An 18,441-nucleotide genomic window follows, 5' to 3' on the forward strand; every position below is an offset into this window, starting at 1 on the left:
AACCAGAAATGGGGGCTGAATTTCTATTGCATCAGTCGATACAGAGGTCATGGTTAGAAAACAATAACTCTGGAAGCTCACCCAGTCATCACAAATAACCTCTTAGGAAAAAGAGGACTCATCACAGACTTCTTGTATGGGCAGTAGTAATACCTTGGATGTAATTCTTCTTGGTCAGGATTACCTGAAAAAAGAATGGTGATTCTTAGGAGTGGGTAAGGCAGGGACTGAAAATATCAAGATGATAAAACTAATTAATGAAAATATTGAATACTTGGACAATCCAGTTACTCAGGCAACTTCAATAAATTGTAAACTTGGATGAGAAAATTAAAACTATATCGGTGTATAGCTGTTACCAAAAACATCTTAAATAAGCCATAAGGATATATTTACAAATATTAACCACCAACCTCTTAATGGCAGAAATTCTGCCCAATACATGCTTTAACCATATTTTAAAAAGAAGTAAATAATGAGAATATTGACAAATTGTTTAATTTTTTAATATTAAAAATACTTTTTTATAAGTAAAAATTGGCTTAGGAAACAAATTAAGAATGCAATAAAAATCTATTTTAAAGTAATAATAAACACAGCTCTGCATATTAAAATGTATTGGGATGTAGGCCAAAACAGTGTTTAGAAGAAAATGTACTCACTTAAAGGTCTTTAATAAGAAGAAATGAAAAAGAAATATTCACAGAAAAATGATTATACTGTAGAATTCTGGAACAGAATAAAGTATTAATTTAAAGCAAAATAGGGAAGCAATATAAAAGCATCAATTAATAACTTGGAAGATAAGTGGCATAATTATATACAAAATTAAAAGCCAGTTATTTGATGAGAGGAAGAAAATTGATAAACCTGTGATAAAAATGTAATTTTTAAAATATAGAATAATTCTAGTGCATAAATATATTTGTGTGGATACCACAATATGACATATCCAATTTGAAAACATCAGGCTGGGCATGGTGGCTCACGTCTGAAATCCCAGCACTTTGGGAGGCTGAGTTGGGTGGACCACTTGAGGTTGGAGTTTGAGACCAACCTGGCCAACATGGTGAAGCCTGTCTATTTTAAAAATACAAAAATTAGCTGGGCATGGTGGTGCATGCCTGTAATCCCAGTTACTTGAGAGGCTAAGGCAGGAGAATCACTTGAACCTGGGAGGCAGAGGTTGCAGTGAGCAGAGATCGCTCTGCTGCACTCCAGCCTGGGTGACAGAGGAAGACTCCATCTCTAAATAAATAAATAAATAAATAAATAAATAAATAATCAATATACACACCTAGAGAGAGAGAGAAAAAAAAAATCCTAATGTTCTTTAAATTAATCTCCTTTCCTGGGTACCCTATTCAATAAATGGTGCTGTGAAAACTGGGGAGCCATATGCAGAAGAATGAAACTGAACCCCTATCTCTTGCCACATACCAAAGTTAATTCAAGGTGGATTAAAGACTTAAATGTAAGACTTGAAGCTATAAAACTAGAAGGAAATCTAGGAAAAATTCTTCTAGACATTGGCCTAGGCAAAGAATTTATGATAAAAAACCCCAAAAGCAAATGCATCAAAATAAAAAATAGACAAATTAGCTTCAACTAAACTAAAAGGATTCTGCACAGCAAAAGAAATAATCAACAGAGTAAACGGAATCTACAAAAAACTCAAGTAACTCAATTGGAAAGAAAAACCTGTTAAAAAGAGGGCAAAGGATAAGAACAGACGTTTCTCAAGAAGACATAAAAGCAGCCAACCAACACAGGAAAAAAAGCTTAACACCACTAATCATCAGAGAAATGCAACTTAGAACCACAATGAGACACCATCTTATACCAGTCAGAATGGCTATTAATAAAAAGTCAAAAGACAACAGATGTTGGCAAAAATACAGATAAAAGGAAACATATACTGTTGTTGGGAATGTAAACAAGTACAACCTCCATTGGGAACAGTATGGAAATTTTTCAGAGAACTAAAAATAGAACTACTGTTTGACCCAACAATCCCTAAGTGAGTAAATCTCTAGGTATGAAGGAAGCATGCTAGCTTTGACCCACCACTGCTCACAGAAGAGGATCTCAAACTAAAGTATACAGTATTACTGTAGGGCTTCTCACTACCCCAGGCACAGTGTGTTTGGAAATATTGAGAGAGAAGTTGTGGCGGGGCAGGGGAAGAGGGGGCTCCTCATGTCAGTCTGGAGGCCCAAAAGGCAACTGGCTGTCCTCAGGTTTAGTCATGGAGGAACAACAGTTTTAAGTGGGTTTCTGTAGGTTCCACAGTAGAAGCCAGAACAGGGTGCATGTCATGTAGCTTTAGACATTCACAGCCAGCCAGCTTCTGGGTCATCTCTTTTTTGAGTGAACAGAGTGTGGTTCTGACCCTTCTCAGAAGTTGTTAGGTATTCCAGGCTCAAGTAACCCACTAGTCTTTTAAATATAGATAGTACAAATCCAATAACACTCTTACATTTCAACATAGCATTGGCACCAAAACCCAGACTGCTGTAATAAAATCAAGTTACATCCGCCAGTTCTATATTTATGGACCACAGGCTTTAGAAAATTTGGAGGACAATCTGGAAAGCAAAGTAAGAAAATTTTATTTCAAAATAGGATTTGCTAGGGAGACTCCAGGTCCCCAAAAGAGAATTATCATAGAGACCCCTTACCAAGACAGCCACACAAGTAGATCTAGAGTAGGTTTAGAGCCAAAATACACATTTTGCTTTGTCAAATGATAAATCTGTATAAATCTTATCTTGTTCAACTAAGAAGTAAAAGCAACAATCTGGGTCTAGACCTCTGAGATTATGATGCTAGAGAGTCTAATAATGGGATGAAAACATAGTTTCAGCCTACGGCTTCAATATGGTTTGTCTCTACCAAAACTCATGCAGAAATCTGATCCCCAATGTAGTGGTGTTGGGAGGTGGAGCCTAATGAGAAGGGTGTGGGTCATGGGAATGGATGCCTCGTTAATTACTTGGTGCTGTTCTCACTGTAGTGAGTGAGTCTTTTTGAGAATTGATTAATTCTGAGCCTGGACTCGTTTTTTTGAGAATTGATTAGTTCCCTGAGAATTGGTTATTGTAAAGACAGGGCTCTCCTTGATTTTGCCTCTTTGCACACATTTGCTTCCCTTTTGATTTTCCACCATGTTGTGAGGCAGCATGAAGACCTCGCCGAAAGCAGAGCGGATACCAGTGCCATGCCCCTTGAACTTTCCAGCCTGCAGAACCATGAGCAAAATAAACCTCTTTTCTTTATAAATTACCCAGTCTCAGACATTCTGTTACAGCAACACAACATGGACTAAGACAATTTTTTATTTTTATTTTTAACTCCATCTCCTGAGTATAAGATGCATTTCCAGATAGATAGGTTTCAAGCAGCTCTGGAGCTAAATGCTTTCTCCCTTGTGCTAGTCAGGCCTGGATGGTGGTCTTATCCTAAGAAACATATGTCTTGGGCTTCTTTAAAACTAGACCAACATAGGTCATGTGCCCACTCCTGAACCGATCACCGTGATAAGGAGTGCCAGACACTGAAGGGTTTAACTATAACTCTACCTGAACTAATCACATTGGGCAGGGGAATAAAATCACTCTGGTTTGCTCAGGTCAAATATGATCCATCCCGGATATAATGGTAGACTGAATCCCATCGAAACCTCATGTCTGTTTTACAATGGGGTATGGGTGGAATGGATAATGGGGTGTTTATTACATCTATTACTAGGTGTATTACAGCTACTTTTACTAAAATAAAAATGATTTTTTTCTTCTGTGTGCTTTTATGATTTTCAATGTTGCTATAATAAACATGTATTTTGTAATAAAAAGGAAATACAAAATAAAATTAGAAATAGGATATATAGCAATGGAGAACAATGTTAAAACTAAGAAGGGTTAGGCACAGTTATATGCTAATAAAATTGGAAAGATAAGTGAAATGTATGTGTTTCCATAAAAATACAATATATTAATATTGAATCAAGAAATAGAGAACACCAAGAACTGAAGGAGAAAGTGGGTAATTTATTAAAGAAACATACTCCCTTCTCCCTCCTACCTACTCTATCTAGCAGGAGTTGAAAATTTTCTTTAGATCTTTAAAAAGCAAATTTAGTCTCTTAGTTACAAAACGTGGTATTCTATCTGTAGTGGACATTTGTTGTGTTTGTAACTGAAAAGTATCTTTTGAACGTCTCTCTATGTTTGGAGAATTTCCCATATTATAAATCCCTCTTCTCCAAGATAGAAATCAGACCATGCTCTCCCAGACTCCCTTGCAGTCAGGCACAGGCTTTGACCAGGGCTTTGCTAATGAGATGCATCTTCATCAGACTTCAGTTGCCAAGTAAAAAATGGGAGAAAGAGTACATAGTGTAGATCAACTTTTGGCAAATATAGTGGCAGGGCCTCTGGCAACCTGCTTTCACCACAGGCCTCTGGAACCTGGCAGGAGGAGACTCCTCAACCACCATGGACACTCAAGTTGGCAGGGAGCACTGCTTAGAGAAGCAGTAGAGGCAGCAAGCCAGCTGACATGGAGCCTGAGGGTTTGATGTGGGAGTGTCTGCAGTGGAGCACCTCCAGGGATGGCCATCCCCCAGGCCTGACTTGCTCCCATAGGGGACTTTAACCCTAGGGGAACTGTCACACCTGATCTTTCAGGGTGGTCTTGCCCATCAGACCAGGTTGGTCTGACCTGAACACCCGTTGGTCTGCTGGCCTCTCCTAGGGCCCTAGCCAGGCCACACCTGCTTGCAGGGCAGTCTCCAGTGCCCTGGGGGCCCACGACCATAGCTTCTGTGCTGGTGGACTGTGCCTGATCAGTGGACAGCTCCAGTTGGGTTGCTCCATGGCCACACACCAGCCTACCCATTCCCTCCCCATACTGTAGATTCCTCCAGGCACATAGCACCTCCCCACATCTCTTTGCTGGCACATGCCAACACGAGTGGGAGGGGTTTGCTTTCTTTTCCCTGTCAGTGGAGGGGAGTGCAGTCTGCTCCACTTCCCTTTGCAGGCTGCCTTTGCAGATGGAACCTTGGTGGGCACAGAGTCAGAAGCCCCATCCCTGCCAGTGCCTGGCCCTGAACTAACACTGTGCAGAGAACAGCAGATCCTCCTCCACCCTGAACAATCACTTCTGCTTGTGGGTCATAGAGAAGGCACCCTGCACCAGCCAGCAGCCCACACCAGACCCAACACTACCTCCAGTGCAACCATACACACAGTCTCCAGCAGGGCCCCTCACCCCACTGTCCTCCACCCCAGCTGCATTGCCTGTGTCACTGTGGTGATCGCCTGCAAGGAGGCATTCACTTGGCACCCACTAGCAGTCTGCCACAGCTGCTGCACCTCACCACACTACCCCCACCACCAGCACATTGTATTCCATGACTCAAGGAGCGAGAGAACAAAACCGGGGCCTAATGCAAGTCCTCCAGTTAGAGAACACAGTACAGGAGTTGGAGCTAAGCATTGGCCTACTAAAATCCTTCAGAAATGAAGCCAGTTGACTGAACCCACCTTATACTACAAACAAACCCTCAAGGTCATCAAATAGGTTTTAAAAAAAAATCCAAAGGTCAACAACCTCAAAGATTGAAGGTAGATAAGCCCACAAAGATGAGAAAAATACTAATGCAAGAACCCTCAAAACTTGAATAAAAAGAAAAGAAAAACTGCAGTCCCTTCTTTCCTCCAAATATCCACATCACCTCTCCAGCAAGCGTTCTGAACTGGGCTGCCATGGATGAAATGACAGAAATAGAATTCAGAATATGGATAGAAACGAAGATCATTGAGATACAGGAGTTTGTTGAAACCCAATGCAAGGAAGCTGAAAATCATGATAAAGCAATGCAGGAGCTGACAGACAAAATAGCCAGTATAGAAAAGATTATAACTAAGCTGATAGAGCTGAAAAACACACTCTGAGAATTTCATAATGTAATCACAAGTATTAGTAGCAGAGTAGACCATGTGGAAGAAAGAATTTCAGAGCTTGAAGATTGGCTTTCTGAAATAAGATAGTCAGACAAAAATGGAGAAAAAAGAATGAAAAGGGATGAACGAAACCTCTGAGAAATATGAGATTACGTAAAGAGACTGAGTCTTTAACTCATTATTGTCCCTGAAAGATATTGGGAAGAATGGAACCAACTTAGACAACTTATTTCAGAATATAATCCATGAGAACCTCTCCAACCTAGCCAGAGAGGCCAACATTCAAATTCAGGAAATGCAGATAACTCCAGTAAGATACTACAGAAGAAGAACATTCCCAAGACACATAATCATCAGATTCTCCAAGGTTAAAACGTTAAAGGCAGCTAGAGAGAAAGGTCAGGTCGCCTACAAAGTGAATCCCATCAGACTAACAGTGGACCTCTCGACTGGGTGCAGTGGCTCATGCCTGTAATCCCAGCACTTTGGGAGGCCAAGGCAGGTGGATTACCTGAGGTCAGGAGTTCAAGACCAGCCTTGCCAACATTGCCAAATCTCTACTAAAAATATAAAATTTAGCTGGGCATGGTGGTGTGCACCTATAATCCTAGCTACCCAGGAGGCTGAGGCAGAAGGATCCCTGGAGCCTGGGGGGCAGAGGCTCCAGTGAGCTGAGATTGCACCACTGCACTGCAGCCTGGGTGACAGAGCAAGACTCCATCTCAAAAACAAAACAAAACAGTGGACCTCTCAGCAGAAACTCTACAAGCCAGAGGAGATTGGGGGCAAGAAATTCCAAACCAGAATTTCATATCTGGCTAAACTAAGCTTCATAAGCAGAGAAATAAGATCCTTTTCAGACAAGCAAATGCTGAGGGAATTTGTTACCAACAGATGTGCCTTACAAGAGCTCCTGAAGGAAGCACTAAACATGGAAAGGAAAGACTGTTGCCAGCCACTACAAAAACACACTGAAGTACACAGACTAGTGACACTATAAAGCAAACACATTAACAAGTCTGCAAAATAACCAGCTAACATCATGATGAAAGAATCAAATTCATATATATCAATACTAACCTTAAAAGTAAATGGGCTAAATACCCTAATTAAAAGACACAGAGTGGGAAGCTGGATAAAAGAACTATGGCCCATTGGTACGCTGTCTTCAAGAGACCCATTTCACATGCAGTGACATACATAGGCTCAAAATTAAGGGAAGGAGAAAAGTCTACCAAGATAATGGAAAGCAGAAGAAAACAGGGATTGCAATCCTTATTTCTGACAAAACAGACTTTAAACCAACAAAGACAAAAAAGACAAAGAAAGACATTATGTAATGGTAAAGGGTTCAAGTTAACAGGAAAAACTATCTATCTTAAATATATATGCACCCAATACAGGAGCACCCAGATTCATAAAGCAAGTTCTTAGAGACCTACAAAGAGAGACTTATACTCACACAATAATAGAGGGAGATTTTATCACCCCATTGTCTAACATATTGACAATACTAGACAGATCAGAGACAGAAAATTAACAAAGATATTCAGGGCCTGAATGCAGCACTGGATCAAATGGACCTGATAGGTATCTACAGAACTCCATCCAAAAGCAACAGGATATATATTCTTCTCATCGTCACACGGCACATACTGTAAAATTGATCACCTAATCAGAAGTAAAACACTCCTCAGCAAATACAAAATAACTGAATTCATAAAAAACAATTTCTTAGACCACAGTGCAATCAAATTAGAAATCAAGACTAAGAAATTCCTTCAAAACCATAAAATTACATGGAAATTGAATAACTTGCTTCTGAATGACTTTTGGGTAAATAATGAAATTATGACAGAAATCAGGAAGTTCTCTGAAAGTAATGAGAACAAAGATACAACATATCAGAATCTCTGAAACACAGCTAAGGAAGTGTTAAGAAGGAAATTTATAGCATTAAATGCCCACATCAAAAAGTTAGAAAGATTTCAAGTTAACAACCTAACATCACAACTAAAAATGCTAGAGAACCAAGAGCAAACAAATCTCAAAGCAACCAGAAGACAAGAAATAACCAAAATTAGAGCTGAACTGAAGGAGACTGACCAGGAGCAGTTTTTTTTTTTTTTTTTGAAAAAAATAATAAAATAGATATACCACTAGCTAGACTAATAAGGAAGAAAAAAGAGAAGATTCAAATAAACACAAATAGAAATGACAAAGGGGATATTACACTGACCCCACGGAAATACAAACACCATCAGAAAATATTATGAACACTGCTATGCAAATAAACTAGAACATCTAGAAGAAATGGATAAATTCCTGGAGACATACATCCCCGCAAGACTGAACCAAGAAGAAATAGAATCCCTGAACAGACCAATGATGAGCTCTGAAATTGAGTCAGTAATAAATAGCCTACTAAAACAAAACAAACAAACAAACAAACAAAAAAACAAGCCCAGGACCAGACAGATTTACGGCTGAATTTTACCAGATATACAAAAGAGAGCTGGTACCATTCTTGTTGGAACTATTTCAAAAAATTGAGGAGAAAGGACTCCTCCCTAACTCATCTACAAGGCTAGCATCATCCTGATACCAAAACCTGGAAGAGGCACAACAACAGAAAAGAAAATTTCAGGCCAATATTCTTGATGAACATCAGTGCAAAAATCCTCAACAAAATACTAGCAAACCAAACCCAGCAGCACATTGAAAAGCTTATTCACCATGATCAAGTAGGCTTTATCCCTGGGATACAAGATTGGTTAAACATATGCAAATCAATAAATGTGATTCATCACATAAACAGAACTAAAGACCAAAAAACACATGATTATCTCAATAGAGGCAGAAAAGTCTTTTGATACAATTCAACATCCCTTCATGTTAGAAACTCTCAATAAAATAGACATTGAAGGAACATACTTCGAAATAATAAAAGCCATCTATGGGAAACACACAGCCAACATCATACTGAATGGGCAAAAACTGGAAGCAGTCCCTTTGAAAATCACCACAAGAAAAGGATGTCCTCTCTCACCACTCTTATTCAACATAGTATTGGATGTCCTGACCAGGACAATCAGGTGAGAGAAAGAAGTGAAGGGCATCCAAATAGGAAGACAGGAGGTCGAACTATCTCTATTTGTTGATGACATGATCCTATATCTAGAAAAGTCTATAGTCTCAGTCCAAAAACTTTTTAAGCTGATAAACAATTTCAGCAAAGGCTCAGGATCCTAAATCAATGTGCAAAAGCCACTAACATTCTTTTCCACCAATAACAGTCAATCTGAGAGCCAAATCAGGAACACAATCCCATTTACAACTATCACAAAAAGAATAAAATATGTAGGAATACAGCTAACCAGGGAAATGAAAGGTCTGTACAAGGAGAACTACAAAACACTGCTCAAAGAAGCCAGAGATGACACTAACAAATGAAAAATCATTCCATGCTCATGGATAGGAATAAGCGGTATCATGAAAATGGCCACACTGCCCAAAACAATTTATAGATTCAGTGCTATTCCTATTAAACTACCATTGAGATTCTTCACAAAACTGGAAAAACTATTTTAAAATTCATATGGATCCGAAAAAGAGCTGAATAGCCAAGGCAATGCTAAGCAAAAAGAACAAAGCTGGAGGCATCACGCTACCTGACTTCAAACTATACTACAGGGCTACAGTAACCAGAACAGCATGGCACTGGCACAAAAACAGACACACAGACCAATGGAACAGGAGAGGCCAGAAGTAAGACTGCACACCTACAGCCATCTGATCGTCAATAAATCTGACCATAACAAGCAATAGGAAAAGGATTCCCTATTCAATAAATGGTGCTGAGATAACTGGCTAGCAATATGCAGAAGATTGAAACTGAACCAGTTCCTTATGCCATATACAAAATTAACTCAAGATAGATAAAAGACATAAATGTGAAAGCCAAAACTATAAAAACCCTGGAAGGCAACCTAGACAATACCATTCAGGAGATATAAATGAGCAATGATTTCATGTCAAAGACACCAAAAGCAATTGCAACAGAAGTAAAAATTGACAAACGGGATCTAATTAAACTAAAAAGCTTCTACACAGCAAAGGAAACTATCAGCAGAGTGAACAGAGAATCCACGGAATGGCAGAAAGTTTTTGCAAACTATGCGTCTGACAAAGGTCTAATATCCAGCATCTATAGGAACTTGTAAACAAATTTACAAAAAAAAAAGGTCCATTAAAAAAAGTGGGCAAAGGACATGAACAGATATTTTTCAAAAGAAGACATACATGTGGCCAAGAATCAAATGACAAAAAGCTGAATATCACTGATAGTTAGAGAAATGCAAATTAAAACCACGATGAGATACCATCTCACATCAATTAGAATGGCTATTATTAAAAAGACAAAAAATTACAGAGGCTGGCAAGGTTGCAGAGAAAAAGGAATGCTTATACATTGTTGGTGGGAGCGTAAATTAGTTCATCCACTGTGGAAGACAGTGTGGTAATTCCTTAAAGACCTAAGAACAGAAATACCATTCAACTTGGCAATCCCATTCCTGAGTATATACCCAAAGGAATATAAATCATTCTATTTTAAAGACACATGCACACATATGTTCATTGCAACACTATGCACAATAGCAAAGTCATGGAATCAAACTAAATGCCAATCAATGATAGACTGGATAAAGAAAATATGATACATATACACCATGGAATACTATGCAGACATGAAAAAGAATGATACCATCCATGTCCTTTGCAGGAACATGTATGGAGCTGGTGGCTATTATCCTTAGTAAACTAATGCAGGAACAGAAAATCAAATAATGCACATTCTCACTTATAAGTGGGAGCTAAGTGATGAGAACACATGGACACATAGAACGACACACACTGGGGCCTATCAGAGAGTAGAGGGTGGGAGAAAGGAGAGGATTTGGAAAAATAACGAATGGGTACTAGGTTTAATACCTCAGTGATGAAATAATTTGAGAATACACCTTTATGACACCAATTTACCTATATAACAAACCTGCACATGTACTCCTGAACTTAAAAGTTTAAAAAAGTTTACTCCTTTTTACTGCTGAGTAATATTCCATGGTATAAATTACTACAGTTTGTTTAACCATTCACTCATTGAAGGACATCAGAATGTGACCAGATTGTTTATTATGAATAAAGTTACCATAAACATTTGCATACAGAGTTTATGTGAACATAACATTTTATGTCTCTACAAAACTATATGATTTTACTTACAGTTCCACCAATGTATGAGTGATCCAGTTTTTCCACATACTCTCTAGTATTTGGTTGTCATAATTTGTTTTAGCCATTCTGATAGATATGCGGTGATATCTCACTGCCATTTAAAGTACATTTTCCTGATGGTTAATAATTTTAAACATTTTTCAATGTGCTTATTTGCCATTTTTTATATTATCTTTGATGAAATATCTCTTCATGTCTATTGCCCATTTCAAATTGAATTTTTTGTTTTTTTAATGTTGAGTTGTGGAATGTTTTTATATATTCTAGATACGAGTCTTTTGTCAGATACGTAATTGCAAGTATTTTTTTCCCAGTCTCTAGCCTATCTTTTAATCCTCTTATTATGGTTGATTGCAGAGCAAAATTGATAATTTTGACACAGTCCTACTTATGCTTCTTTTTGTGGATTGTGCTTTTGGTGTCAAGTCTCAGAAATCTTTGTCTAGCCCTATGTTGCAAAGATTTTCTCCTATGCTTTTTCCTGTCAATTTTATATTTTTATGTTTTATACTTAAGTCCATCATCTATTTGGGGTTATTTTCTGTATAAGATGGGAGGTTGAGGTCAAGGCTTATTTATTTGCCTATAATGTCCAGTTGTTTTAGCAACATTTGTTGAAAAGGATTTCTTCCAATGAATTGCTTTTGCACTTCATCAAAAATCAGCTTGATATGTTTATGTGGGCCTATTTATGGGTTCTCTCTTCTGTTCTGTTTCATTGATCTCTATGTCTCTCCAGCACCACCATTGTTAATTACTGTAACTATGTCATCACTCCTGATACCAGGTAAATGGATTTCTCCTACTTCATTCTTATTTTACAAAATTGCTTTATATATTCTTTTTCCTTTTCCTTTTCATATAAATCATAGAATAACTTTGTCTATACCAACAAAAAATCTTACGTACATGTACAGTCACGCACCATACAATGACGTTTTGGTCAATGACAGACCACATATACAACAGTGGTCTCCTAAGATTATAAGGGAGCTGAAAAAATCCTTTTCCATGGATGTGTTTAGATGCACATATACTTACCATTGTGTTACAATTGCCTGCACCATTCAGTATAGTAACATGCTGTACAGGTTTATAACCGAGGCGCAATACACTATACCACATAGCCTACGTGTATAGTAGGCTATAATATCTAGGTTTGTGTAAATGCATTCTATGATGTTCTCATGATGAGATTGCATAGTCACGTTTCTCAGCATATCCCCATTGTTAGGCAATGCATGACTATATATACATATCCTGTTGGGTCTACTTCTTTGAAGAACCTTGACTATTACACGTTTTGTTTGCTAAGTATTTTTTGAGTGACTATAAACATCATTGTATTTTTCATTTGAGTGTCTATGTGTTCATGGCCAGCAAATAAAAACACAACTGTTTTTGTTATGTTTATCTTGTATGCTGTGACCTTAATGAACTCACATTTGCGTTTTAAAAATTTTTTGTATATTCTTTGGAATTTTCTATGTAGGCAATCATGTTATCTTCAAATAGAAACCATTTTAATTCTTTTTTTTTCTTATCTGTATTGCCTCTATTTCTTTTTATTTCTTTGTTGTAGTTATTATAGCTTCTAGCACTACATTGAATAAGAGTGATTGGAGTGGATTAGGCATGCTTACCTTGTTCCTGATCTTATGGGGAAAACATTCAGTTTCTTATCACACATCATGTTAGCTATAGGATTTTTTTTTTTTTTTTTTTTTGAAACGGAGCCCAGGCTGGAGTGCAGTGGTGCGATATTGGCTGACTGCAATCTCCACCTCCTGGGTTCAATCAGTTCTCCTGTCTCATCCTCTTGAGTAGCTGGGACTACAGGCACATGCCACCACACCAGGCTAATTTTTGTATTTTTAGTTCAGATGGAGTTTCACCATATTGGTCAGGCTGGTCTCAAACTCCTGACTTCAGGTGATCCACCTGCCTCGGCCTCCCAAAGTGCTGGGATTACAGGCATGAGCCACTGCGCCTAGCCAGCTATAGGATTTTTGTAGATGCACTGTGTCAAATCTAGTCCTATTTTTCTGAGAGTTGTTATCATGAATAGGTGTTGAATTTTGTCTAATTTTTTTTTCTGAATTAACTGATACGATTATATGATTTTTCTTCTTTACCCCATTAATCTGGTGGATTACATTGATTAATTTTCAAATGTTAAACCTATGTTGCATCCCTAGAATAAATTCTACTTGGCCGTGGAGAATAATATTTACATATTACTGAATTCTATTTTATAATATTTTATTAAGAAATTTTAATCTATGTGAGGATTATTGGTCTGCAGGGTTTGTGTGTGTGTGTGTGTGTGTGTGTTTGGTCTGGTTTTGGCATTAGGGTGAAAGTGGCTTCATAAAATGAATTGGAAAGTATTTCTTCCTCTCATATTTTCTGGAAGAGATTGTATGTAGAATTGGTGTTAATTCTTCTGTAAATGTTTATTAGTTTTCCCCATAAAATCACTAGAGGCTGGCAATATCTCATTTGGGAGTTCTCAATTACAAGTTAAATTTCCTTTTAAGGCTATTCAAATTCTCTACTTTATCTTAAATCCATTGTAAGAGTTTGTATTTTTTTAATAAATCAATTGATTTTTATTGAGGTTGTCAAATTATGCATGTAGAGTTGTTCATGAAATTTTGATGTTTGCAGGGACTGTAGTGTTATCCCCTGCTTCATTTCTGATATTGATGATGTGGTGATTTGTGTCTTCTCTTTCTCACTCTCTCTTTTTGTCAGACTTGCCAGAGATTTGTCAGTTTTAATCATTATTTTTTTAAAGATCCAGCTCTTTTTCATTAGTTTTCTCTTCTGTTTTTTAATTGTATTGATTTCTGTTCTCATATTTATTATTTTCTTCTTTCTGATTGCTTTGGGTTTATTTGATTCCTTTTTGGCTGAGTTCAGTTCTTTTTTTTTTTTTTTTCTTTGAGACAGAGCCTTACTCTGTGGCCCAGGCTGGAGCGCAGCTCATGGGAACCTCCACCTCCTGGGTTCAAGTGATTCTCCTGCCTCAGCCTCCCAAGTAGCTTGGACTACAGGCAGCCGTGCCATCTCACCCAACTAGTTTTTCTATATTTTGTAGAGACAAGGTTTCAGCATGTTGGCCAGGCTGATCTCAAACTCCTGACCTCAAGTGATCTGCCCACCTCAGCCCCACAAAGTACTGGGATTACAGGTGTGAGCACTGTGCCCAGCCTCTGACTCGGTTCTTAAAGTGGGAACTTACATTGTTGATCTGACACTATTCTTCTTTTCTAATGTGTGCATTTGGCACTGTAAGTTTCCCTCTCAATCCTTCTGTGTGGCACAAATTTTGATGCATTGTGTTTTCATTTTCATTTAATTCACTGTATTAAAAAAATCCCTCGAGACTTCCTTTTTGACCTACAGATTAAGAGGTACGTTGCCTAATTTACAAGTGTTCAGAAACTTTCCTGTTATCTTTCTGGTCTTTGATTTCCACTGACTGGAGAACACAGTCTGTATGATTTCAATTCTCTTAAAATTTTTGAGTTTTACAAAAGGATATCATCTACTTTGGTACATGTTTTGTAGGCTTGAAGAGAATGTCTATTCTGCTGTTAGGTGCAGCGTGCTATACGTGTTAATTAGAACATTGACTTCTTTTATATCCTTGAGGATTTTTTGTCTACATAGTTTATAATTTGTTGAGAAGGGGTGTTAAAATCTCCAACTATAAGTGTGACTTTATCTATTTCTCTTCCCATTCTATCAGTTTTTGTTTCACATATTTTTCAGTTCTGTTGTTTGGTGCACATAATTTTAGGACTGCTATGTCTTTTTGGTGGATTAATCTTATATAATATCTCTGTCTCTGATGATTTTCTTTGCTGTGAAGTCTATTACATATGGTATTAATAAAACTACTCCTCCTTTTTTTTTTTTTGAGACGGAGTCTTGCACTGTCACCCAGGCTGGAGTGCAGTGGCACGATCTCAGCTCACTGCAAGCTCTGCCTCCTGGGTTCACGCCATTCTCCTGCCTCAGCCTCCCAAGCAGCTGGGACTATAGGCGCCCGCCACCACACCTGGCTAATTTTATTTGTATTTTTAGTAGAGACAGGGTTTCACCGTGTTAGCCAGGATGGTCTCCATCTCCTGACCTCGTGATCCACCCGCCTCAGCCTCCCAAAGTGCTGGGATTACAGGAATGAACTACTGTGCCCAGTCCCCTCCTTTCTTTTGATTAATGTTTGCATGATATACCATTTTCCAGTATTTTACTTTTAAGCTGTCTATATCATTGTATTTTAAGTGAATTCTTTGCAGCAAGCATATAAGGGGGAGATGTTTGTAACCTACTCTGCCAGTCTCTGTCTTTAACTTGGTTCAGCAGACTACTTACATTTGATGTAATTATTGGTGCATTAAAGTGTAACATTTATTTAATTTTTTGTTTTACCGCTTCTTGGCCTTTTAGCTAAGATTGAGTGTAATTTTTTGTTTTATGTTTAGTCTCTCTTTTATTTTTGTATTTTTGCATGGCTTTCTGTGGGTTACTTGAACATTTTTCAAACTATTTTGATTTATTTATAATCTTTTTGGGTGTATTTCTTGCATATATATATACACATATACATACATATGTATTTTTTTTTGACACAGAGTCTTGCTGTGTCTCCCAGGCTGGAGTGTAGTGGCATGATCTCAGCTCACTGCAACCTCTGCCTCCCGGGTTCAAGCGATTCTCCTGCCTCAGCCTTCCAAGCAGCTGGAATTACAGGCACACGCCACCACGCCTGGCTAATTTGGTATTTTTAGTAGAGATAGGGTTTCACCATGTTGGCCAGGATGGTCTCGAACTCCTGACCTCAAGTAATCCACCCACCTCGGCCTCTCAAAGTGCTGGGATTATAGGTGTGAGCGCCATGCATGGCCCTTGCTCTGATAAATTTAGTGGTTGCTTTAGTATTATGTTACATGTACATAATTAATCATAGTCATCTTATTTTCTCCCATAGTTCTAATGTAATGGTCTTTCTCTACATTTATATCAGATACATTATAATTTTTACTTCAATCATGAAACACACAATTTCAAAGTCTCCACAAAAAGGAAGGTCTATTTTATTTACCTATATACTGGTTTGCTATGTTTTTTTCTGATGTTCCAAGTTTCCTTTTTTTTTTTCTTAAGACAGAGTTTCGCTCTTTTTGCCCAGGCTGGGGTGCAATGATGCGATCTCGGCTCACTGCAATCTCTGCCTCCCGGGTTCAAGAGATCTCCTGCCTCAGCCTCCCAAGTAGCTGGGATTACAGGTATGCAACACCACACCTGGCTAATTTTTGTATTTTTAGTAGAGATGGAATTTCACCATGTTGGCCAGGGTGGTCTCGAACTCCTGACCTCAGGTGATCTGCCCATCTCTGCCTCTCAGAGTGCTGGCATTAGAGGCGTGAGCCCTGCACCCGGTCCCAAGTTTCCTTCTTTCTTTTGTAATTTCCTTCCTGTTTAGAGAACTTTCTTCAGTCATTCATTTAGGATGGTTCTGCTAATGGTAACCTCTCTTAGTTTTCCTTTGTCTGAGATGTCTTGACTTCCTCTTCGTTCCTGAAATATATTTTTTCTAAGTATAGGATTCTGGGCTGGCAGTCCTCTTTTCTCAGCACATGGAAAACATTATGTCACTTCCTTTTGGCCTCCATGGTTTCTGATGAGAAATCCACTGTCCTTTGAATTGTTTTTCCGACATAGACTTTATTTTTTCTTGATGCTTTTAATATCTTTCTGTGTGTCTAGTTTTCAGAAGTTTAACAATGATGCGTCTCAGTGTGGATTTTTTTGGGTTGATCTTGTTTGGGATTTGCTCAGCTTCTTGAATCTGTAGGTGTTTGTCTCTTGCCAAATTTGGGAAGTTTTCAGTTATCGTTTATTTGAGTACATTTTTAGCCCTGCTTTTTCTGATGAAATGTACGTTAGATCTTTTTTTTATTTTTTGTTTTTTGAGACAGAGTCTCACTCTGTCGCCAGGCTGGAGTGCAGTGGCGCAATCTTGGCTCACTGCAACCTCTTCTTCCCGGGTTCAAGTGATTCCCCTGCCTCAGCCTTCCGAGTAGCTGGTACTACAGGTGTGCGCCACCATGCCTGGCTAATTTTTTTGTATTTTAGTAGAGACGGGAGTTTCACCACGTTGGCCAGGATGGTCTCGATCTCCTGACCTCGTGATTCACCCACTTCGGCCTCCCAAAGTGCTGGGATTACAGGTGTGAGCCACCATGCCTGGTCTAGATCTTTTATTATAGTCTCACAGATCTCTGAGGCTCTGTTCAAATTTTTCCCAGTCCATTTTCTCTCTGTTGTTCAGAATGGGCAATTTATGTTGTTTTATCTTCTAGTACATTGCTTTTTTTCCCCATCTGTTCCCTGTTGAGTCCATTCCCTGTTGAGTCCATCCACTGAGTTTTAACTTTGGGTTATTTATTTATTTTGGGGTTCTAATTTTGCATTTTTGAGTTCCAAAATTTCTGTTTGGCTCTTCTTTACATCTTCTGTGTCTTAGCTGAAACTCCTTTTTTTTTTTAAATTTGTTTCAGCTCATTTAACCAATTGTATTATGATTGCTTTAAAATCATTATCAGATAATTCTAATATTTCTATCAACTCTATGCCAGTATCTTTTTTTTTTTTTTTTTTTTTTTTTTTGAGATGGAGTTTCTCTCTTATTGCTCAGGCTGGAGTGCAATGGTGTGATTTTGGCTCACTGCAACCTCTACCTCCCAGGTTCAAGCAATTCTCCTGCCTCCACCTCCTGAGTAGCCAGGATTACAGGTGCACACCACCAAATCTGGCTAATTTTTGTATTTGTAGTAGAGACAGGGTTTCACCGTGTTGGCCAGGCTGGTCTCAAACTCCTGACCTTAGCTGATTCACCTGCCTGGGCATCCCAAAGTGCTGGGATTACAGGTGTGAGCCACCGTACCCGGCCTCTATGCTAATATCTATTGATTATCTTTTTCTTTTTCTTTCACTTTCAGATCTCTAGGGTTGTTGGTATAATGAGTGATTTTCATGGAAACCTGGGCATCTTTGTACTATGTTACGAGGACCTAGATCTTATTTAAACCTTCTATTTTAGCTGACTTTTCCAGGCACTTCTCCAGCAGAGTGGTGGCAGTAGGGAGCACCCTTTTGGTGA

General features: G+C 38.4%; 1 protein-coding gene across 1 annotated transcript in view; it reads left to right on the forward strand.

The window, feature by feature from the left end:
* The first annotated feature begins 4,962 nt into the window (after positions 1-4,962).
* Positions 4,963-18,441, forward strand: part of LOC105471194 (Kell metallo-endopeptidase (Kell blood group)) — a 42,960-nt gene continuing 29,481 nt past the window's right edge. The window contains exon 1 of the mRNA XM_071094121.1: positions 4,963-5,479. Within this exon, the coding sequence (XP_070950222.1) occupies positions 4,963-5,479 (517 nt within the window). The remainder of the gene's footprint in view (positions 5,480-18,441) is intronic.

The sequence above is a fragment of the Macaca nemestrina genome, chromosome 4 (assembly GCF_043159975.1).
Source record: "Macaca nemestrina isolate mMacNem1 chromosome 4, mMacNem.hap1, whole genome shotgun sequence".
Lineage (NCBI taxonomy): Eukaryota > Metazoa > Chordata > Mammalia > Primates > Cercopithecidae > Macaca > Macaca nemestrina.